General features: G+C 25.9%; 1 protein-coding gene and 1 long non-coding RNA gene across 14 annotated transcripts in view; one reads left to right on the plus strand and one right to left on the minus strand.

The window, feature by feature from the left end:
• The window catches only part of LOC123261624 (regulating synaptic membrane exocytosis protein 2), a 119,047-nt gene that overhangs the window by 36,259 nt on the left and 57,168 nt on the right, over positions 1 to 25,620 (minus strand). For 10 of the 13 annotated variants that reach the window (XM_044723320.1, XR_006508703.1, XR_006508709.1 and 7 more), the window contains 6 exons: positions 21,398 to 21,587; positions 19,831 to 20,100; positions 19,649 to 19,672; positions 15,895 to 16,159; positions 11,025 to 11,273; positions 8,882 to 9,070 (listed from right to left, as the gene is read on the minus strand). In XM_044723320.1, the coding sequence (XP_044579255.1) occupies positions 8,882 to 9,070; positions 11,025 to 11,273; positions 15,895 to 16,159; positions 19,649 to 19,672; positions 19,831 to 20,100; positions 21,398 to 21,587 (1,187 nt within the window). The remainder of the gene's footprint in view (positions 1 to 8,881; positions 9,071 to 11,024; positions 11,274 to 15,894; positions 16,160 to 19,648; positions 19,673 to 19,830; positions 20,101 to 21,397; positions 21,588 to 25,620) is intronic. The other 3 variants (XR_006508705.1, XR_006508712.1, XR_006508713.1) reach the window with 2 other exon arrangements.
• On the plus strand, positions 1,093 to 25,583 carry LOC123261631. The gene is made up of 3 exons (XR_006508715.1): positions 1,093 to 1,182; positions 18,205 to 18,209; positions 25,573 to 25,583. It is a non-coding gene; the product is annotated as an uncharacterized LOC123261631 (long non-coding RNA).

The raw sequence follows: 25,620 nt of genomic DNA on the forward strand, positions 1-25,620 counted from the left end.
AGAAATAAAATAATAATAGAACTTATATTACAAATAAAAATTATTTGTACAATAAAAATTGGGTCGTCACAAAATTATCTTATTTTCTTAATTATATCAATAAATATTGGACATAAAATCACTACCGTATATACACAAGAAAAGATAAATAAACGAAAACAAATTTTATTTTGTGTTAAATGGGATCTTTTTAATGTATTCCGATAACTTATCACTTATCACAATATATATTCAATTAATAAATTAAATTAACAGTCACTGCAAATGAACCTTGCAAAACCATAAATACAAAACTGTTCTAACGAAATTCAATTTGACAAATAAAAAATCTATTTCCTTAAATAAATAAATTGGGAACTTAATTGTCCTCATATATCTTTAATAATATGGATGAGTAACAAAATAATTCTGTTTGTCATTTTAGAAGGTTATGAAATATGTCAGCGCACTGGATTACTGCGCAACGTAGAGCGCTCCCAACTATACCGTTTGGCTCTGAGAACAATCCCGTAGAGCTCTGAGAGCTCAACAACATTGAGTTATCAGAACTAAATAACATTTTGTTACTGTAACTCTACAACGAACAGTAAACTGTGTATAGTTGTGGTAACTCTACAGTTACGTTACCAGAACGAAATTTTTTTTTCCGTGTAAATTTTACCAGTCCAAGCTAGTCAATAATTACAGTTTGATTTTTAGCGTTGCGTTTAACCCCCATGGAAATAATATATATTTTGGATATATTAAAAATATATGTCATTTTATATTTTGAATACAAATAAAATATATTGATTATATACGTGAAATATATAAAAATATATTTCACGTATATTTCAAATATATTCTAATTACAGTACTTTTGGCCGTTTTTTGTATATAAAAAATATATTTCTGATATAAGAAAAATATACGCAAAATATTTTTTTTTTTTTGTATGATAAATATAAATGTCGAATATATAAAAAATATACTCAGAATGTATTTTAAATATGAGCAGCTTTATATAATAAAAATATTTTCCAGACTATATTTTTTATATATTTTAAATATACGTAAAATATACTTAAAGTCTATAGAACAAAATTGACACCCCGAGATTTTGGATTTTGTTAACTTGAGAACATTTGCAAGTGCATGGTTACAATGTTTGTTCCGGAAAACTTTAAACTAGGCCAGTTTCTTGTACAGTTCAAAATCTCGGATTATCAATTTTGTCCTATAGACTTCAAGTATATTTTACGTATATTTTAATTATATTTAAAATATATAAAAAATATAGTCTGGAAAATATTTTTATTATATAAAGCTGCTTATACTTGAAATACATTCTGATTATATTTTTTATATATTCGACATTTATATTTATTATACAAAAAAAATATATTTTGCGTATATTTTTCTTATATCAGAAATATATTTTTTATATGCAAAAAACGGCCAAAACTGTAATTAGAATATATTTGAAATATACGTGAAATATATAAAAATATATTTCACGTATAAAATAAATATATTTTATTTGTATTCAAAATATAAAATGACATATATTTTTAATATATCAAAAATATATATTATTTCCATGGAGGAAAATTTACCATTTTACTTTGTAAATATTGACGTTGCTTGTATTAGAAATTTACTAACTTTATTTTATACTTTTTACACATCATAAGATCATTTTTAACTTCCCGCTAAGAAAATCGAAGATTTTCAAAAATCGGGAAGTTATTGTTTTCACCCCGTTTTGCAAAAATCGAGTTTTCATCAGATCTCGACGTTTGAAGGTCATAGGAAGCTTCCCTGACTATCCCCGCGAGGTTGTCACGGTGTCTGTATGTATGTGTGTGTGTGTGTGTGCGTGTGTGTGTGTGTGTGAAAGTATGTGAACCGCTTATAACTTTTGAACGGCTTGACCGATTTCATCGCGGTTGGTGCCATTCGAAAGAGCTTGACCAAACTTAGATTTTGAAAACTATTTGGACCGATTCAGATCAATAGATTTTGATAAATCTTCAAAAAACTGAAAAAAAAATTTTTTTCAAATGTGGTTTTTTGGAATAACTTTTAAACGGCTTAAAGGTTCAATTCCAAAAACTAATCAGCTCTTAACCTCATCAAAAACCACGTCGATCACCACCAGTCCGGTCAAAATCGGTTGATTCATTCGAGAGATATCGTGAACGAAAGAAAACCGAAAAAAGTGTTTTTTCGGAATAACTCCAAAATTCCTAGCGCGATCAATTCAAAATTTAAGATTCTTTGTGAGGCTTGAAAAACTGCGTCGAATGCTTCTAACCACGTAAAAATTGGTTTATTCATTCAAAAGTTATTGTGGTTTAAAAATTCAAAAAATAGTGTCTTATCAAATCTCTATCAGACTTTTGAGCTCGAAGAACTTTAAAAGATAGGAAAGCAATCTCTTTGAGCTCGGAGAGCTCAAAATAACCCATAAATTGGATTTTTGAGCTCGAAGAGCTCAAAAACGTCATTGGTGCAATTTTAAGCGCCTAAGTATGGAATTAGCAGGAAGTTGCAGGGATGGCCTTCAGGGTCAACCGTTTTCCTAATTTTTTAGGTAAGAAATGATAAATATCAAAGTCTGAATTGTTAATTATTATACTTTAACATTTTAGACATTCACACAGCGAATATTACTGTTTGAAATAGTATTTTTTTCCATGTAAACAGTAAATTGTAACGTTTAAATGGTAAATATTATAAAGTGAATAGTGAAATCACGATTTTACTGTTTGAAATGGTAATTTTTAGCAGTTGGTCATTACTTATTATAAATCGACTGTTATTTATTACAGTCTACTTTTTTCCGTGTAGATTTAACAAATAAATAATGAGAATAATAAGTTATAAAAATATTTAATGAGCGGAGCAGAATAATGAGAGTTTATGGTATTTATAAATAATATATTTAATAATGGTAATTTATAAATATAAATATAGAAATAGATCCATGCATACTTAAATAAAATATAGGCGTCTTTAATACGTAGGCGTGCATAATTATTGATTCGAGAATGTTCTGTACACACGTAAATAATAATAATGATATTAAGTGAGTATAAAAATAATTTATAAAGTGGAGAAAAGATGAGTCGGGAATATTGATTTAATATTAACCGGTTATTTATATACCTGCTATTTAAAAATATTTAGGGTGATATTTTATGTTTGATATAAGAAATTTTTTTACGTGGTTTATTTATTTATTAATTTATTAATTAATTTATGAAGTCATGAATCATTAAATGAGAAAATCAATTGATAATTATAATTATTTCGTATAATAGAAAGTCACCGAGCTTGTGAGCTCACAGCGTTACTAAACAATCAAGTGTAATGACATCGGTCGAGACTCTGGCGACAATTAAGGGCTCATTAGTGTTTAATAACTAGCGGTAATTGTTTTATTGTCGGGTGTTAAATATAAATTGGTGTTTTTTGTGTTTTAATAATTTTATTTTGATTAAGTAATTTGATAAATTGTTTAATCTTGAAGAATATTTTTTTTTAATTAGAAATTTTGATTTTTATTAAAATGTGTAAGTTATCATTCAAAATTTATTTTATTTATTGTATATGATGTATTTAATTAAAAATATTTTTTTTATTAAATTATTTTTATAGTTTACTAATTATTTAATACTTGACTATTGAAATTTTACTTTTTAAAGGGAAATAAATAATATAGAGTCGCCTTTTTTTAAAATAAATATTATCGAAATTTAAGACAATAATAAAAAATATCCAATTTGATTAATAAGTTTTTATGTTATTAATTATTAATTTTCTTTAAAGTACAATCAAAAAATGTTTACTCTAATCATAAACAAAGAAATTAAATATTTATAAAAATAATTATAATTCGGCCTTTTTTTACTATAGTTAAAAAATTTTGGTCTTAAATAAATTAATTCGTTCTTAAATATCAAATATATTAAAATTAGTTTAATTATTTAAGTAAGTCTGCTAAACTAGACTGAGTCGAAATAATCAACCGATAACTTTTAAACAAAGCAATTTATCGAAAAGTGTTAAGAGACCTTTCTAAAGAGCATTTAATTTTTTTCAAAGATAAGTACCTATTTTTCCTAATTATTGACTCGTTTATTAGTAACAAAATTTAAAAGTCTAAAAATTAAATCGTCAAGACAGATCAACGTTCAATGCCTGATTACATAGAAACGGCTTGTCTGACAAAAATTTTCAATCAATCCTCTTTTGTAAAGCGTTTAATTTCCTTAAAAAGTATGCATCATTGAAATTTTGTCGCTTGATGCTTTCGAAGTTTGAAACAGAAGATGTGTTCATAAAAAAAATCGAAAATTGCGATGATAGACTTCTTAATATCGATATTGAAGGCGCGAACTTTCACAATGTTTTTTTTCATCACTTTGAATGATATTTTTTGTATATCTTTAGAAAAAAAATCAGTCGATTTTTTTGACTCAGTCTGATGCTAAACTCATAGGCTTTATAATTCTACTACACTTGAAATTTTTTATTTTGTTTTTGCTTACAATAAAAATGACCATTATTTGCTTATATTTTGTGGAAAATGTTCTTAATTAAAAAATTATTAACATCAAAATTTATCAATAGTTTTCTTTTCATTATAAATATCTCTTAACTAGGTCTTATTACTCGCCGATACCTTAATTGAAAAATTTTATGTAGCAAAAATAACTCATGAGCCTTTAATTCTATTAATAAATAAAAAAAATATAATTGTTACAATTCTTATTGATTAAAAAAAAAAATAATTGTTTAGAATTGCCGAGCAAAAAAATTTTGAGTTATTTTTGCATCAACTTTAGACTAAAATACCTATTTTTCTATGAATCTGAGTGAGTAATAAATATAAATAAAAAAATATTTAAAGAAGTAAAATAATAATTATACTTATTTTTGTAAAAAATTTTAGCAATCGAAAAAAATTCTTGTAAATTAAAAGTTGAACAGTCCTAACTAAACTTTCACAATAATTTTTTTCGTCACTTCAATATTGGCCTTATAATTTTACTATACTTCAATTGTATAATTTTATTTATGTTTACAGAAAAAATGACTATTGTTTGTTTGTATTTTATAGAAAATTTTCTCAATTAAAAAATAATAAACATAAAAATTTATCAGCAATTTCCTTTTCATTAAAAGTCGACGGACGAATTGACGATTGATAATAAAAGTTTTATCAGTAATTGATAATTAAATAATTCATTGCCGGTCACTGATTAAAAGAGATAAAGTAAAACTTTATTAATGAATATGAATGAGAATTTCTACACAAAAAAGCGCATAATAAAATAAATAAAATAAAATAAAATCAAATAAAGGTAAATTGAGACAGCAGACGAATTAAAAACCATATACAAACAAAAAGTACACAAACTTTTTAGTATCAAGCACTCACTAGTAACGATCGGTCGTCATACTTTTCAATATTCAAATTCAAGCATAACGATTATAAAAAAAAGTTTAAAAAAAGATAACAATAAAAAAAGAAAATAACGACGAAAAATAAAAGAATAGTTCCGCATCGAACGGCGCTCCCAGGCCAACTGGCATGTCAATTGGCTTGTTGCCCAGTTTTATAACTCTCAGTTCTGTGCCCCCTCCCCCTCGACCCCCTCAAGAGTTTCCATACATATTTTATGCCTCCACATCTACCTACAACCCTCAAATCCTCCTCCTGCATCTCTCCCCAACTTTTTTCCTTCATTAAAAAATAAAACCTCCATTTACCTAGCTGTCATCGTAATTAAGAGATAAGTCAAGTTTTACTTTTCATTCTTCGACTATTTTTGATTGATTCTGTTCTTTTTTTTATTATTTTTTATTTTTGTTGTACATTAATCGCCTTTTGTCGATGAATGAACTACTGTTTCATTGATTTTTTATCAATTATAATTTTAAATATATTAAAAAATTCGGATCCGGTTAATTTTTATAGTTTCAAACAGTAAAGCGGACATCGGGGCGGCAAAAATATAAATATTACAAAACTTAAGGGGGGAAATACGTGTACAGGCTTAAAAAAATTCAATTTTTTTTTTTTTTTTATAAATCGCTTGTAAAACTATTCAAAAATATAGATTGAAAATTTCAAGTCAAAATTTCTATTCGTTCAAAAGTTATGAGCGATTTAGTAATTACTTTAATACTATTTTACATTAACTTTTTCTGTCACTTTTTTTTCAAACGCGTTTTTCTCGAAACGAGTTTTTTCAAAACTGTGTGCAGTCTAGCTCAAAGAGTTTTAAACCAATCATCTTGCGATATGGCTTATAATTTTCTTTATACAATTATCTTGAATATGAACCTCAATCGAAAGCGATATTTTGATTTAAACTATTTTTTTTTTAATAAACAATGTATGAAAAGTGATAAAAAATCTCGGCTTAATTTCACAACCCTCTAAAAAATGCAAATTTTTAGTTTTTTTTTTGTGGAATTGAGGTTCATATGGAAGATACACATATAAATGAAGTAATTTTTCTATGCCATTGATTTCAAATAAAAATTGTGTCTTCCATACTGCACACAGACTGCTAAGTCGGATGACAACCTACGATGTGTATCAGCTGATATCTCCGCTATTTGTTAACTTATATTGTTGTTTAATACGAAAAAATACTCATAAATATATTTATAAAATAAAGTGATAGTTTCAATAAATAATATTAATTTCTTACACCTTAAAAAAATTAATGAAAATCAGCATGAAAACGGCCTTCTACACGTATTTCCCCCCTTAATGTAGAAAATATAAAAGCCACAATTTATTATTTAATTCCGAAAATAAGTGATTAATAGTTGTCACTATAGTAAATAACGACTCTCTCATCTTAAAAAATTACAGTTTCAAACAGTAAAAATTGCCGTTTCAATATATAGTCCATACCATGAGGAGAAGGGGGAACTCAGATGAGGAGAAGGGGGTCCCACACTGGGAGAATTTAACATTTGAAACAGTAAAAATTCTACTCTTAAAATATATATTTTACCAGTCCAAGAAAGTCAATAATTACAGTTTGATTTTTAGCGTTGCAAAATGATAAACATCAAAGTCAAAATTATTAATTATTATACTTTAACATTTTCAACATTCACATAGCGAATATTACTATTTGAAATAGTATTTTCTTCCATGTAAAGAATAAATTGTAGCATTTAAATGATAAATATTACACAGTGATTATTAAAATCACGATTTTACTAATTGAAATGGTATTTTTAGCATTTGATTATTACTTTTTAAAAATCGAATATTATTTTTTACGGTTTACTTTTTTCCGTGTATAAAAATTTGAAAATTTGTATTTAAACTAAAAAAAAAACTCTCTTTAAAATTAAATGATATTTTATAATCTAAAAAAAATTTTTTTTGGAAAATTTTTTTATTTTCCAAATTCATTTTTAAGAAAAAAAATTTTTGTTGATTATTACCTTTTATAAATCGAATATTATTTTTTACGGTTTACTTTTTTCCGTGTATAAAAATTTGAAAATTTGTATTTAAACTAAAAAAAAACTCTCTTTAAAATTTAAGGATATTTTATAATCTAAAAAAAATTTTTTTTGGAAAATTTTTGAGGCAAAAATTTTTTTATTTTCCAAATTCATTTTTAAGAAAAAAAATTTTTTTCATCTTATTTTTTAACTTTTCTTTCTTCAGAAAGAAATTTTGTTCTAAAGTAGAAGAAAACTTTTAGTCATATTTTTTTCCTAATTAAAAGAGGATAATTCCTATTATTGGTTGATTTGATATGGAATGACCCTAATTTATTCATCAGCTCTTAACGATGTCAAGTTATAAATAAAATATCGAGAAAATGTAGAATTATTGATGATTTTTTCATTTAATATGTATGTGGATAATCGAAAATTATTCAAGTAGTACAAACTTAAATAGTCAGACACCTTAAATAAGTTATCAATTTTATTAAATAATTATTTTATTACCCGATTTGTTTCAATGATTTCAGAAATTATGTTGAAATAAAATATTTGTATCAATCAATAAATGTCATCATAAAGAGAAAAATCTGTTATTTTATGGAATAAATTAGTCGAGCCAGAAATTTTAATCTCTAAAGACAAGAACATTTTTTCAAGGAGTTAAACACTATCTAAAGTCAGACAGAAGTGATAGAAGGAAATTTTAAAGTTTACTATTTAAATTAATAAATTTTTATTAAAATAAAAATCGGTTCAATTTTAAAATTGAGTAATAACTTTCAAAATAAATTTTTTTTCTATTAAAAAAAATTATCATAGAATTTTAAAATGAAAATTTGAAGAAAAAAAAAATTTTAAATCGATAAGCTATAATTGTAATTATGTAGCAAAATAATTTCTTAAATATTTAAAAATTTACAGATCTGAGAATTATTAATTAAAATTTTTTGAAATATTTATACATAATTAAAAATTTTAAATAAATTAATTTATAAAAATAATTTCAATGAAATAATTATTAATATAGGAGCGTAAGAAAAAGAAAAAAAAATATTGCGGTATTATTGCGGTGAGAATAGATTAAAAATAGATTAAAAACGGCAAGTGAATTATATAAAACAAGTAGTTTATAATTAATGAAAAAAAAAAAAAAAAAGATGTAAAAATAAAATCGTCGAATTAGGACGAAAGTCATGCAATGTCATGTAAAGTATGTAGAAAATAAAAAAGGAATAATGATAATGATAATTAACACGCGACTTAAGCAACGATCATTCACGGGTGGGACATTTTAAGCACGTTTAAATAGAAACCAAAGAGGTTTATCGTAAATTGTTATTTTAATTAAAAATAAAAAAAAAATATCTGATCGGAGTGTGGTGAGTGGAAAAATGAAAAAACTTACCTAGATGAACTGCCGAGGCTGCTGATGCTGGCACCATCTGCGGTTCGTCTCTGATCCCGTGGTATGTCGCAATCGGTGATGTCGTACTCCGACGTATCCGAATCACTCAGACGGGATACCGTCGAGGGTGGACTAAGATGGTAATCAACTGGAGTTATCGCTATGTCATCGTATGGCTCGTGATATTGTCTGTAATTTATTATATTTTGTGTCAATCGATAGTGGAATCGGATGACAAGAGATCTCAAGTGACGTCACCAGTCTGAGGCTATATATGGCGCGTTCCCAAAAAGACCAATTACGTTGGTATACACTTTTTTTTTTTTTAATTAAAATAGTTTAAGTGCTTAACACACGGAAAGAACAATAACCCACTGTACATCCTCGTATAGTATACTCCGTGGTATTTGTAGTGAAAAAAAATTTCAAACTATAGTCAATATCCTTCAAAGTATACTAAATTATTTTTGGACTGTACTCAGTGAAGTCTCCGATTTAATCGATTAATTTTTCTGGTTATATCGCGTAAAACTTCACGGGATATAATCTGAAAAATTATTTCGTGTAAATTTAATTATACTCTGTTGAAATTTGGATTATGCCCACGGTGACTTCACCAATTTTTTTTCTAGCGCCTGCGCACAGCATTATCATATCTATCATGTATTTTAAATATTAGGTTAGTCAAATATTGTTTTAAATAATTATTACATACATCAAAAACATTTAAAGAGCATTAAAGCACAATTTTTCCGATAATTTGGGGTTAAAAAATTTTTTTTCTTTTCTTAGACTTTTCGAACTTAAAAATGTTAGGCTAAGAAAAAAATATTTTTACATATCAAAATATATAAATAGTCACACACTCATATAATTCACTGATTATATTTTAATTAATGTCCAATATGCTGATTGACTATAACGCACAAATTATAAACAGCACTTTACGCGCAGGCGCTAGAAAAAAAAATGGCGGAGTCACCGTGGGCATAATCCAAATTTTAACCGAGTATAATTCAATTTACACGAAATAATTTTTCAGATTATATCCCGTGAAATCTTACGCAACATAACCAGAAAAATTGATCGATTAAATTGGAGACTTCACGGAGTACAGTCCAAAAATAATTTAATATACTTTGAAGGATATTGACTATAGTCTGAAATTTTTTTCACTATAGATATCACGGAGTATACTATACGAGGATGTACAGTGACTTATTGTTCTTTCCGTGCAGGCTGTCAATTGTATGTATGAAAACTGGTGTAGTCACGATAACTGCCGAAAAACTTAACTGATCAAGTCCATTTATTTTTTATACGCTTTAGTATGATTTAAAACTAAATCCTTTCGAAGATCATAGTCTAATTCAATGTAGTTTATTTATAATTAGCAATAAACTAAAAATCCACTAGTTGTTTGTATATCTATATCTATGCAAAAGTATTTTATTTTAATTAATTTTATTGTGGAGAGTGAGATTATGAGGCGTGCACTTTTAGATTTTTCCAATATTTTCCAACAAGAAAATTAAATTTTTATTTCTTCAGCTAAGAAATACAATTGTTGAATTCACGATAATTATGGGACAAATGGCACGGCCTAATTATTTGTCGGTAAGTGAGATAATTTTTAACAAATTTTTTCGTAATTTTTATTTAAAAAATAGTAATAAATTAAGGATCGCATTATATTTCACGATTACAGTTAATTTTTAAGAAAATTTCTTTCCGCCTGTAAATAAAAAAACTTCGCTTATTGATATTAATATCCCGGGAAATAATTTTTTTATATGACCACGTGTGTCAAAATAAAATGTAAAAATAACGTATTAAAATCTGGAGAATTCTTCTGTACTGTTTAAATTTAATTTTTTAATTTTTGTCGAGTAATTTTTTTAATGTATTAAGAAATAGTTGAGAAGGCAAAGAGTTTTACATGCTTCAACTGGAAAATACTCTTAAAAATTGCAAGCTTTGATATTAATTTTAATAATTATTAATTTTATTAATTAATATTAATAATTATCTCGAGTACTAAATAGTTAAAAATTTTATATTGTCAGGATTCAGGCTAAAATTTTAATTTGCCAATTTTGAAAATACACAATAGGTAAAATCTTTTGAAAATAATAAAACTTACCCAATTGGTCGACGTTCTTCATGCGGTACCAAATTCTGCCACAGCCACGGTGATTTTTCGTTTAAATTGTTGAGCTCTAAAATGGCCTCTCCTAAAAAGTCATTGGCCTCGTGAATTGTAAAATCCCACACTGACACCTCTAACCACTTGCGTTTCAGTTCCGACTTTCTTATGTTGTAGTCGAATGTTTCGTTCCACTTGGGGTCGTTTGTGTTTGCCAAGGTTTTCGTTCGTCTCTTAGACATTTCGCTGCAATTAAAACATCAATATTTAATTTTTGTTATTTGTCATAAGCCACAAGTAATTTAAACAGTAAGAAAAAAAATTTTTAAATGAGATAAAAAGTTATCTAATTATTTTATTTTTTTTTTTTAAAGAAAAATGTGTTGCCTGTTATCTGATTCAAGTTATCAAGAAGATTTATTTTTAAGTAGTTTATTATTTAACAAAGCTATGTAGGTTACTCTAAACTTTTTACTTAAAAATTTTTTATTCTTCATCCCTCAGATTGTTCAAGAAAATGTAAACTCATTTTAAAATGTGTCAAATAAAGGATAACAATAATGATAATAAATTAGAAAGTTAATAATTGTATTCGGCGGTGACATTAAGCCTTTATTTTTCAAACTATCGTTTAAGGATGAAAGATATAGTAAAATTGATAAGGACCTTTTGGTAGAAAATTTGAGTTTCTACCAGAAAGACCTATGATTTTTCTGTATCTTTAATATTTTAGTCACAAATAGCTTTAAAACTTTTGAAAACTACGGATAAATTATGTCAGTAAATATTTGAACTTTAAATTCAAATTCTGGAAATCAGAAAAGAGATGTAAAATTGACAAGGACCTTTTTTATGGAAAATAAAATTAACTATATAAAATAAGTCTGAAGTGATTTTTTTGTATCTTCAATATTTGACCCAAAATTTTGAGTTGAATTTTAAAAATTCGAAATTTGAATAAATAAACTAATTTTTAATTTATAATAGTAATAATAATAATAATAATAATAACTAGCAACTTTGCAGTCACGATGTGACTGCCATGACTTGTGAACTATAAATAATAAAATTTTACTTTATTAAATAATAAATTTTGGTAAATTGCACTGTATTTTTTTAACTGTTCACGTTTTTAAAAATATAAGCTCATTTTGATGTTACACTCATCAAGAGCTTTCATTTGAGTACCCACATGCACTTTCATATATTTTTTATATATACATATATATAATATATATAAATATATAAAAAATTGATGTGGGTACTCAAATGAAAGGTCTTGATGAGTGTATCATCGGGATGAGCTTATATCTTTAAAAATTTCAATAAATGACTAGATATTTGTTAAAATGCACTGTACTTTCTTAACTATTGACGTATTTAAAGATATAAGCTCATTTTGATGTTACACTCATCAAGAGCTTTCATTTGAGTACCCACATGCACTTTCATATATTTTTTATATATACATATATATAATATATATAAATATATGAAAAATTGATGTGGGTACTCAAATGAAAGGTCTTGATGAGTGTATCATCGGAATGAGCTTATATCTTTAAAAATGTCAATAATTCACTAGATATTTGTTAAAATGCACTGTACTTTCTTAACTATTGACGTATTTAAAGATATAAGCTCATTTTGATGTTACACTCATCAAGAGCTTTCATTTGAGTACCCACATGCACTTTCATATATTTTTCATATATACATATATATAATATATATAAATATATGAAAAATTAATGTGGGTACTCAAATGAAAGGTCTTGATGAGTGTATCATCAGAATGAGCTTATATCTTTAAAAATGTCAATAGTTCACGAGATACAAAGTCATTTCTTAATTAAACCTATTTTATCTTATAAATACACTGGCCACAAAATTTTGCTTATTCTCTTAATAATATAGATAATAATAATAATAATAATAATAATAATAATAATAATAATAACTGAATAAAAAAAAAGATAACAACAAGTAAACTTGAGCGGTATAAAACTTATAGTAGAATAATTAAAGTAGTTAAAGTTTTGTGACTGACAGGTATATCCGTTTGGGCTTATATTTAATGCACGATGGATTTCGATGTACTCTAACGGTGGCATATGTTAATCAATCTGTTAAATGATTTGACAACTCAAACATACTGTCCTGTCAGTAAACATGAAAACTTTGTTAAAAGCTTATTAAAACTCTATTCCGCTTTATAACAAAACAATTTAATCGATTAATACATCTAATAGCTAATAATAATCACATGTTAATATTTATTTTCGTACTTTGTACTGTCTGTATAGTTATTGATCGTTAGAGGTGGGAGTTTATTTTCCACAACTATTTCAAAGGTAATTATGTAATGTAAATGAATGTTTGTTACACGATCAATGAAGGAACTCTTGATTGGTTAGATTTAATGTACCGAGGGCTTTTCGCAGGGATTAAGCCGTGTACTCAGCCAACAATCGTGGTTTCGCTGATTCTGAGGGCTCATCTGACTCCATTAGACGCCGTAAATAATTAAAACTGTGTAGCAGAGTATTTTGCCGAAGCTCCTGACCTAGCTAAGGGTATAAATATGCGATTTTGAAGCTTAACGGAGATAATATATATGAATTTCTCACAGTAAAATCTATTTTATCCGCATTAAAAAACTAAATCTCTGATCTTGAATTTTAGATTTTAAATTCGTTGATTTTCTGCAAGAAAAAGTATTAGAAGGATAGTTATAAAATATACTAACAATGATAAGCGTAAGCATAATTTTTATAAGTCAGCAAAATATCTGATAAATTGACTATTTATATATTAATATTATTTTAATATAAAAATTATACAGAAAATATTATTCGCAAATAAATTGGACTTATCGTCTGTAAATATTAATTGAGCTTAATTGAAAATTTAACTTAGCATAAAGAATCAAATATTGGAGTGTTATAAGCTAAATAAAATGTTAATTAAAGTTAATAAGTAATAAAACTTTCCGACAATAATTCATCCGAATATCCGAAGAAGTTTCACCAATTATCGTGAACTATAAATACGAGTTATACATAATTAACATGATGTTAATAGATGGATTCGTAATAAAGTTGGTAAGAGCAATAAAGTTTATTATGGCGCCATTAGTAATATTCCATTGCAGTACACCAGTCCAACGATACTAGATTGTAACAGTAAATTTGGCACTACAGCCAAAAATTTTCTTGCTCTTCAATTTGTCGCTCATTTTCGACGCCGTGTACTTATTGTCATTATGTCTTTCATTTCATTATTAAAATTTTATTTATTGTTGTTGTTGTTAAATTCAAAATAGATTTATTTATTCATATTGTGAATTTTTATCTTTCAATTTGAAATTATGGGTTAAATATTGAAGATACAAAAAAATTACATCAAATTTTTTTTATAGAAAATTTTGTTTTTTACTAAAAAGTTCCGTATCAATTTTACTCCATCGTTTTCTTATCCAGAATTTTAGTTTAAAGTTAAAATATCAAGTTATAGAATTAATCTGTAATATATTATCTATCTCTAGATACATAATTAGGAAATGACCTTGTTTCTTGTGAACTATTGACATTTTTAAAGATATAAACTTATCCCGATGTTACACTCATCAAGACCTTTCATTTAAGTACCCACATCAATATTTCATATATTTATATATATTATATATATATGTATATATGAAAATGTATGTGGGTACTCAAATGAAAGCTCTTGATGAGTGTAACATCGAGATGAGCTTATATCTTTAGAATTGTCAATAGTTAAGAAAGTATAGTGCAATTTAACATAATTAAGAAATGTCCTTGTATCTTGTGAACTATTGCCATTTTTAAAGATATAAGCTCATCCTGATGTTACACTCATCAAAACCTTTCATTTGAGTACCCACATCAATATTTCATATATTTATATATATTATATATATGTATATATGAAAAATATATGAAAATGCATGTGGGTACTCAAATGAAAGCTCTTGATGAGTGTAACATCGGGATGAGCTTATCTCTTTAAATACGTCAATAGTTAAGATAGTACATTGCCATTTAACATAATTAAGAAATGACATTGTATCTTGTGAACTATTGAAATTTTTATAGATATAAGCTCATCTCAATGTTACACTTATTAAGACCTTTCATTTGAGTACCCACATCAATATTTCATATATTTATATATATTATATATATGTATATATGAAAAATATATGAAAATGCATGTGGGTACTCAAATGAAAGCTCTTGATGAGTGTAACATCGGGATGAGCTTATCTGTTTAAATACGTCAATAGTTAAGATAGTACATTGCAATTTAACATAATTAAGAAATGACATTGTATCTTGTGAACTATTGAAATTTTTATAGATATAAGCTCATCTCAATGTTACACTCATCAAGACCTTTCATTTGAGTACCCACATCAATATTTCATATATTTATATATATTATATATATGTATATATGAAAAATATATGAAAATGCATGTGGGTACTCAAATGAAAGCTCTTGATGAGTGTAACATCGGGATGAGCTTATATCTTTAAAAACTTCAATAGTTAAAAAAGTACAGTGCAATTTAACAAAATTCATTATTTAATAAATTAAAATTTTATTTATTTATATTTCACAAGTCACGGCAGTCACATAGTGATTGCAAGGTTGCTAGTAATAATTATTATTATTATTAATGTTATTATTTCACTGTTGGACGTAATATTTGCAAAAGTGGACCACTGCCAAAACGACCAAAAAAAAAGGGCAAGATCAAGACAAAGATATGAGTAATACCAATAGCAACTGCAATAAAAATAGAGGTGAAGAGTGTAATAATTTAAATGTCACTTACTTTCTGTCAGGAAGAAGATAAACTTTGGCGTAAGGATTTCGTGGTTGCCCATTACTCCTCGGCGTTAATTCAGTAGCACGAAAAACGGTAACACTCAGTCTGTTACACGCTGGATTGAAATCTAACTTAACTTGTAACTTGCCACCAACATTCGCTATTGTCGTTGGATAACGGGGATGTCTGTTACGACTCTGCCCGTGTAGATCCGGTGATCCCGGTGATGTTACTAGCACTGATGGTTTTTCTCTCCTCACATCGTATAATTCTACAAATACAGTCGTTGTTTTTTAATAATCGCTTTTTGCACATACATTTATGGTAATAATATTTCAATATTAAAAATTACAATTTTTTATGTTATTATTTTATAATTATAATATTTTTAGAAATTGTGATTCAGTTCAATTTTTAGTTCTGAAATTTTATTGAATTGAATCCAAAAATTTAGGAGAAATTTTACAATACAGATAATGCTGAAAAATAAATAAATCGATTTTAATTATTTGAATATATACATTTATATTGAATAAGTAGAGTAGAAATATTTTGTAGGCTTGTTTTTTTTTTCAATGGATATTTATTATTAACCATTTTTTATTAGTTTTTAATGAATATAATTAATCAGTTAATTAAAAAAATTTTTTAACCTTAAAATTTCAATTTTATAATTTAAATATTTAGTACCAATTTTTCAAATCATAAAAATAATAATTTTTATTTTTTTTTCTTATAAAATTAAATTAAGCTTAAAAATTGATCAATTACAAAATCTTAAAATTAAAAATTTATGAGTTAAGTAGATTGTAAATTTAAAAAAAAAATGTATATAAAATTATATTTTCAATTTTCTCGAACTTAAAGAGGTTCGAGCGAATCTAATGTAAAAAATAATTTCCAACTTTGAGCTTTGAAATTAAGTATACGTATAAATAAATGCGTAATTTATCTAATCCCAAAATTTAAAAAAGATTCACCGTTTAGTTACTTAGATATTAAATTTTAAAAATCACATAATTTATCTCCTTATACACGGGGTCTTATGGCGGACAAACGTTTTGTCGAGACTTTAATTATTTTTTTCAATATTAACCTCCCAACTTTAACGGATAAAAAACTATACACAAGAAACTTGGATTATTGCAAAATATAAAAACAATTTAATAATAATACATTACCGATATAATTTTTGAAATATTTAAAGTCAAATTTTATGTTTGTAACTCGTTTATCGTCAGCCATTTATTCGAATAAAGATTTGACAACATCGCGTCAACAGCTGAGAAAAATGAAAAGGATGGAAATATAGTTACAGAGAGAGAAATGTTTAACTCACACACTCATCCACGTCTCTGTTATGGGTATAATCAAGCGCGCTATTGCCAAATCTGTTTATTTATTCCGGCAAGTAATAAATATCAAAGTCATTTTATTACTTTACTTTATTAAATAAGTAAAAATCATAAATTATTAAATTGTTTAAATTATTTTAAATTAAAATAAAGAATTTTGACGAATATTGGGAAGACTAAAATTTAAAAAAATTTTTACATTATTTTGACTCATTAGTTACGCTCGAGCTTCTTTAATCTTCTCTTTGAATTAATTTTTAATTTTTGGTACAAAAAAAAATTATTTTTTCAAAATATAAAAAAAAAAAATTAATTTTAAAAAGTATTTATAGTAAATATGTAAAAATAATTTTTGATATCAATTTTAGAGTTAAAAATTAAAAAAATAAAATTACTCTTAATTTAGCAGTTAAAATTAATTAAAAATAAGAATTTTGACGAATATTGGAAAAACTTAAATTAAAAAAAATCCGGAAAACGGTTGTCCCTAAAGGCCATCCCTGCAACTTCCGCCAATTTGTTACCTAAACGCTTGAAATTGCCCTTATGACGTTTCTGAGCTCTTCGAGCTCAAAATACAATTTGTGTGTTATTTTGAGCTCTTCGAGCTCAAAGAAATAGCTTTTGTATGCTTTGAGCTCTCCGAGCTCAAAAGTCTGGTAGAAGTTTAATAAAACAGTATTTTTTGAATTTTCAAACTGCAATAATTTCTAAATGAATGAATCGATTTTCACGTGGCTGGCAGTATTCCACGCAGTTTTTCAGAATCTATGATATACTTTTGAACACAAACTGATCGAACCGGAAATTTTAGAGAAATTTGAAAAATTCACTTTTTCCGAATTTTTTCGACATCGATAACTCACGAACCAATCAACCAATTTTCACGTTCTTGGTAGCGATCGATGTGATTTTTTTAGCTCTAGTAATTATTTTGTTTAGTCAAAAACAATCAAAAAAGAAATCGTGAAGTTATGTGAAAAAAACACTTTTTTCGAAATTTTTCGTTTTCGATAACTCTCGAACGAATTAACCGATTTTGATGTAACTGGTGGCAATCGACGTGGTTTTTTAAGCTTAAGAGCTGATTAGTTCTTGGAATTAATTCGTGAAGCCGTTTAGAAGTTATTCCAAAAAAACGATTTTTTGAAAATTTTATTTTTGAGATTTCTCAAAATCTAGCTAATCGAATCGATTCAAATTTTCACGAAATTTAATGGCGCCGAGATCTGATAAAAACTCGATTTTCGCAGAACGGGGTAAAACCAATAACTTCCCGATTTTTAAAAATTTTCAATTTTCTTAGCGGGAAGTTAAAAATTTTGACTCATTAATTACGCTCGAACTTTCTTAAAAAATTTCTCTACTCGTTATTAAATTTTAATTACAACTCAAAAATTGATTTTCTTAGATAAAAAAATTTTCTTAGCTGAAATAATATTCATGAAAAAATTTTCAAGAATTTCTTAGAAAAAAATTAAATTATTAAAAATTTGATTAATTATTAAACAAAAAAAAAATTTTTTTTTAAAATTAATTTTCAAAAAAATCTACAAAAAATTTCTGCCCACCTTAATAATTATAATTTACAATTAAATCGGAGTAAACATAAGACCAATAACATCAAACATTCACCAGGTTTCATCGCCAAAAAAAAAAGAAAAAAAACTCCTTAGATTAGCATTCAAATCAAAGTTTAATCACAAACTGTCGTACCTGTGAAAAGAAAAAAAAAAACAAAAAAAAGCCAATCGTCGAGAGTTTATTTAGTAGCTTACAATATAATACGAAACGATACGATACGAGAAACAGATAAACACGGGGGTCGATCGTTACGACGTGAGACAGTGAATTGAAAATCGAAAAAATATATATGTATATAAAAAAGGGACTGTCTAAGATTTACAAAGACACTGTACACCAATGCAAGGGGACGTGGTAAGTGAAACTGGTTTAAAAAAGGAGGTAAGAGATACTTGCGATGGAAACGGTCGAAAACCGTTTTATAAATAAGGAGAGAAGCGGGTGTAATGGTAATTACTTTTTTATTTTTTATTTGGGTGCTGGTTATTTTATTTTATTTTATTTTTACATTTAAAAGCAAGAGTTGTTGCTCCCATAAGACTAGATTAAAGATTGTGATTTAGCGGGTGCACTTGCGCTACTCTACTTTTCCACTAGTCTACCATTCATTTAAATATTTCGAATTTTTTTTTATTTATTACACTAGTTATTAATAATCAATTCTACTTATTTTATTATTATCGGTAAAAATAATAAAAATCCTTAATAATATAATATTTATCATTTGGTTTTATTTGCGGACAACAAACAGGAGAAAGTCGGGGTGTAAAATTAGAAAAAAAAACGCACGGAACATTTAAATGTTTATATAAAACGCCTACCCCATAATATACATTTCTTAAGACCTGTAATGCCAAAAATTATATAAGCTGATAAATGTTGAGTGAAATTGGAGTAATTTTGTTAATTTCATTTGGATAATTTTTGTGGTAGTGTTAATTAAATTGTAAAAGTGTGACTAATGGAGAAAGGGAGGTTAGGAATATAGGCATAAAGTATTTACCTCTGTGATGAGGCTGCTGCAAAATAGGCATGGTTTCGTGGGTTTGCCGCCACTGGGCTTGCGCAGCGATGCGTCTCTGTGGTACCATTGACGTCGTTGTTGCAGAGGGTAAATTACTACAGGTTATTGAATTATTTGTTGCGTCGGGGTGGTTTTTCCCGACAATTAGTTCCACTTGATTTTCGTCCCGCGACTCCGCGATTATGTTCGCTACTTCTTGGGAACTTTTCCCTTGCAGGCAGTGCCCGTTCCAATCGATCACTTCGTCCCCTGTTTAGTCATATAAAAAATTGTTTTATAATTATTATTTATTTAACGGAATAATCGAATTGAGAGTAATAAAAATAATATTGAATTGAAATTTTTTTTAATATATTAAAAATTAGTATTTTAAATTAACTATTTCAAATATAACAATAACAATAATAATAATTTTCATAGCTAAAATTATTACAAAATACTTCAAATAATTTATTTCTATTTTAAGTTTGTAAATATTAATTATATTTTTTTTACAAAATTTTACTTTTTTAAAACTTGATTCTAATTTTTTTGTAATAAACTTTTTAAATATTTTATTACTACTACACTGTAAAAAATTTTGGTGTAAAATCCCGAGAATATTACACGGTGTGAAATGATGGTGTACAATTTTTATAGTCTAAAATTTTAATGCGTCTACTTTTAACATAGTGTGATTAATTTAGTTACACCGTTTCGATTTATTTAATATTAGTCGCTCTTTTATATATCTGCTCAAACTTTTGAGCTAAATTCAATTACATAAATAAATATTCAATAAATAAAATTAAAATAAAATAAAGACGATGAAAATTCTTTTTCAAAAATTCAATTATTTTCATACACAGAAAAAAAATGTTCTTGAATCAAGTATATAATTTTGAAGAACTTAATATTCTTGATTCGAGTAGAAAAATTCTTGATTTAAGGAAATTTTATTTGTTTCAAGAATTTTTCGTCTTGATTCAAGACAATTACTCTCTTCAAAATAATATTCTTGGTTCAAGAATTTTTATCTTGAATTAAGTTAATTTTTTTTTTCAGTGTACGGAAAAATTTTAATTTTGAAAAAAATTTTTTTTTGTCAGCATTAAAAATTAAATACTCGAAAAATAATATTTTTTTTGAATTCATTTTAATTTTATCAATTTTTTATTTATTTATTTAATGATGTAATTGATTATAGCACACCAGTTTATTGTGCTATAATTAATTTATATAAATTAAATAATCCAAAATGGTGTAATAAAATGGATTACACCGTGTTAAAAATACATGGATTAAAATTTTACACCGTGAAGCATTTTCGGGGTCCATTTTTACGCAAAAATTTCTTACAGTATTTTATTACTTCATAATATTTAAACTTCTTTCAATTAATATTTAAAATTTTTAATTAAACTAAAAAAACCCATTTTACCCTACATAATTTTTAATGATAAATTGTATAATCATCTGTTAATTTTTCTAGCATTATCTCTATTAATAAAATAAATAATATTTAATTACCACCAAAGATAATAAAAATAGTAAAATATAAATTTACCTGGTCTCAATTGACCATCAACAGCCGCGGGTGTGCCCTCTTTGACTTTTTCAATCACAGCACCTATTCTACCGTCATCCAATAATTGTCCGCCGGCAACTTTAAGGCCCAATATACTTCCAGGTCCAGCGGATTTACGGAGAATCATGTGGACTATTATTTTCTGGCCGTCGCTGCTCGCCTGAGATTGCTAGGAACCCCCGTAAAAAATTCATTAGCACAAGATGATAAAACCTCATTGCTTTTTGCTTTGTCTTTTAAATTAATCTCTAAATAAATATCAACGTGCTTGCAATTGCGTTACATACAATAATTAATAAATAAAAACAATAACAATTATTGTAAGTAAATTATTAGCAGTATATAAATTTAAATTTTTATTTTACAAGTGTGTTAAAATACCACTAATTTATTTACTTAATTTTATAAGTTCTATAAATACACATTAGCGAATTTTATTGATAGTTAAAAAGACAGTAAACATAAAAAGCATTGCAAACAACACACACAAGCAATTAAATTTATAAATTCACGTAATAAATTAATATTGAGAGGACAAAGATAAATTTTTTCATGCGAAAATTACTTTTTTTTTTGTGTAATTTAAGATATATATTTACAAGTATTTTTTCTTTGTAATTATTATTATTATTGATTTTAAAGCGATGTTAATAAAAGTGTGTGTGGAAAAAATTATACTGTGTTAAACTCGGCAAAAAAAAATAAATAAAGTAGCCTAATTATTAATTGGGTAAATTTAAAAAAAATTGTCCCTAGGTGGATCTACTTAAGGGATGGGGTCGCTAATTTTTTTATTATTTGTAATTATTGCCAGTGTTTTAACAAACGCATTTCGGTATTGACGTTGTGGAGTTTAAAATATAAAATAGTGAAACATAATTTTACTTTTTACAGTAATTTTATTACACTGCAGTGGTTTTTTCTTGGAACGCGTTTATCCTTAGCTCCCACGTACGTCTTGAAGAAAGTGTGTATACGTGTAAATGTATGTGGGATGTGCGGAGTTTTCAAATCACTTTTAGGTTCTTGCCAAAAAGTTTAACAGGGTCAGCAATAAAACTAACTTCAGTAAAATAAAACAAGTTTAACTACATGGACTTATCGTAGAACAATTTTTCTTCCATTACAATGTACATTCTATATAATATTAATATAATAATAATACTTCATTTGTATTTAACCCATTTCTTATTTATTTATTGCTATTATTTTTTTTTTAATTAATTTTTATCCTTCAGAATCTTAATATTTATTCGCTGTATTTTAATTTAATTAATTTAAATTAATAAGCTTGCGCTCAATAGAATTGACTTTGATTTAAATAAATGTAAATATTAATAAATTTAAAGGTAAATAAAATGCTAATATAGCTTTGAGTACTACTTGTTTGCTCTAATTAAATTACTAGTTCCAATAAAGTATAAAAATTTTTAATTTATTTTAAAAGTTGCATCATTGGGAAAATTTTTTATCAATTATTTATAACGATTTTGTATTCACAGAAAAAGAAAAATATTCTTGAGCTAAAAAAAACTCGATTTTATTGCTTCAAGAATTTTTTTTCTTGGTTTTTAAATTATTGCTTCAAAATCTGGTGCTTGGTTCAAAAGTATGTTTTTAACTCAATATAATCTAATTCTCAAATTAACAAATATATTTTCTTGGGATAAATAAAAATTTAAACACCAGAAGGCGCGTCAGCAAACAACAGCCGTATTTCGGATGACACTTGCCATTTTTTTTCCGGTTAGTTGTAAGTTTTCATTCTTTACGTTAGAAGACCGTCTTTGCGTTTAATTATTATTGTAATGCATAAATAAATCCAATTTTTATTAGAACAAAATCCAATATAATTAATAACTACTGGGTGTAGAAATTTATCCAACAAACGTATGTAATTAAAGATTTTTATTTACTAGACAACCTAAAAATGTCTGTCGTTGATAATTTAGTCTTGAAATATTAAAGATATTAAACAATAACTAGTTTCTTATAATTAGAAAATTGCTTATGAAAAAAAATGATCCTGACATCATCACAGGAAAATTATTTTTGTATAAGAAAAATAATCTACAGTGTTTAATTGTAACTACATGTAATCTACAATATTTGTAAAAAATAATTTTTATAAATAAAAAAATTTATTTAATTTTATAATCAGGAACTTACATGAGTATTGTAAAAATTCAAAATCTTTATTTGAACCAAGTTATTTTTTTTTTCTGTATACTTATTTTTTTTTTCTAATAATAAATCTATAAAAGTGCATTATAGAACAAGTTCAATTGAAAAAAAAAATTTGGAAATTTATAATTACATTTTTAAGTAAATATTCTTAGCACTTAATCATTTTTCAAAGCTAAAAATTAATATTTTTATCCAACCCCTGTTTTAAAAAAATTTTTTGTGGCATTCATCGATGAAACATTAAATTTTATTTTAAGGAAGTTCGAGCGTAACTAATTAGTCAAAATAATGTTAAAATTTTTTTTTAATTTTAGTTTTCCCAATATTCTTATTTTTAATTAATTTTAACTGCTAAATTAAGAATAATTTTATTTTTTTTATTTTTAACTCTAAAATTGATATCAAAAATTATTTTTACATATTTACTATAAATACTTTTTAAAATAAATTTTTTTTTTTATATTTTGAAAAAATAATTTTTTTTTTTGTACCAAAAATTAAAAGTTAATTTAAAGAGAATGAGATTAAGGAAGTTCGAGCGTAACTAATTAGTGAAAATAATGTAAAAATTTTTTTAAATTTTAGTCTTTCCAATATTCGTCAAAATTCTTTATTTTAATTTAAAATAATTTAAACAATTTAATAATTTATGATTTTTACTTATTTAATAAAGTAAAGTAATAAAATGACTTTGGTATTTATTACTTGCCGGAATAAATAAACAGATTTGGCAATAGCGCGCTTGATTATACCCATAACAGAGACGTGGATGAGTGTGTGAGTTAAACATTTCTCTCTCTGTAACTATATTTCCATCCTTTTCTTTTTTCTCAGCTGTTGACGCGATGTTGTCAAATCTTTATTCGAATAAATGGCTGACGATAAACGAGTTACAAACATAAAATTTGACTTTAAATATTTCAAAAATTATATCGGTAATGTATTATTATTAAATTGTTTTTATATTTTGCAATAATCCAAGTTTCTTGTGTATAGTTTTTTATCCGTTAAAGCTGGGAGGTTAATATTGAAAAAAATAATTAAAGTCTCGACAAAACGTTTGTCCGCCATAAGACCCCGTGTATAAGGAGATAAAATATGTGATTTTTAAAATTTAATATCTAAGTAACTAAACGGTGAATCTTTTTTAAATTTTGGGATTAGATAAATTACGTATTTGTTTATACGTATACTTGATTTCAAAGCTCAAAGTTGAAAATTATTTTTTACATTAGATTCGCTCGAACCTTCTTAAGAATTTTTGAAATAATAAAAATTGTTTGATTAAAAAAAAGAGTATTAAATTTTCAGTAAAAACCCACTGGAATATTAATATAAAAATAAAAATCTGTATCAAATAAGCCGCATTATAAACTTTATTTATGGACACAATAGATCGCATCTGTGTACCCAAAGTATTTACAATTGTTATAGAAAAGTTGTAATCTTTAATAACGCCTGTGTATGAAAAAAGCACTCTATTTATTTAAAAACATTTTTTTTTTCCTATATAAACTGATAAATTCATTCGGTGATTTCAAATGGAGTGCGATAAAAAAATTTAATCTCGCTGGAGAAAATAAATAAAAAAAACAACACGAAACTTTTGATATTGCAACCATTTAAGTCTTTTTAATCTCATTGATCGTTAAAAAAGTTATAACTGAGACGTGATTCCGATACAAATAATTTCAACTTGTTGGATACTGATGCGTCTATAAATAGTTTATTAATTATCGGCTTGTATGTGAACGGCCTCATCTACGAATTATTAAATTGATATTAGTAAAAGTAAATTTTACGCCACCATTTTTTTAATTCGTTGTCTGGCGGAGAATGATGCAACTCGAAAATAAATTAAAAAAAAAATAAAATGCTCGCTCACTACAATATTATTTATAATTGTGAAAATGAATGTCTCTTGGAACATTCGGTTATAACTTATTACCGCTTATGCAGGTATGAAGAATGCAATCGATACGTAATAGGTATGCAATATGAAAGTGAAACCGGCT

Source organism: Cotesia glomerata, linkage group LG3, assembly GCF_020080835.1.
Source record: "Cotesia glomerata isolate CgM1 linkage group LG3, MPM_Cglom_v2.3, whole genome shotgun sequence".
Classification (NCBI taxonomy): domain Eukaryota; kingdom Metazoa; phylum Arthropoda; class Insecta; order Hymenoptera; family Braconidae; genus Cotesia; species Cotesia glomerata.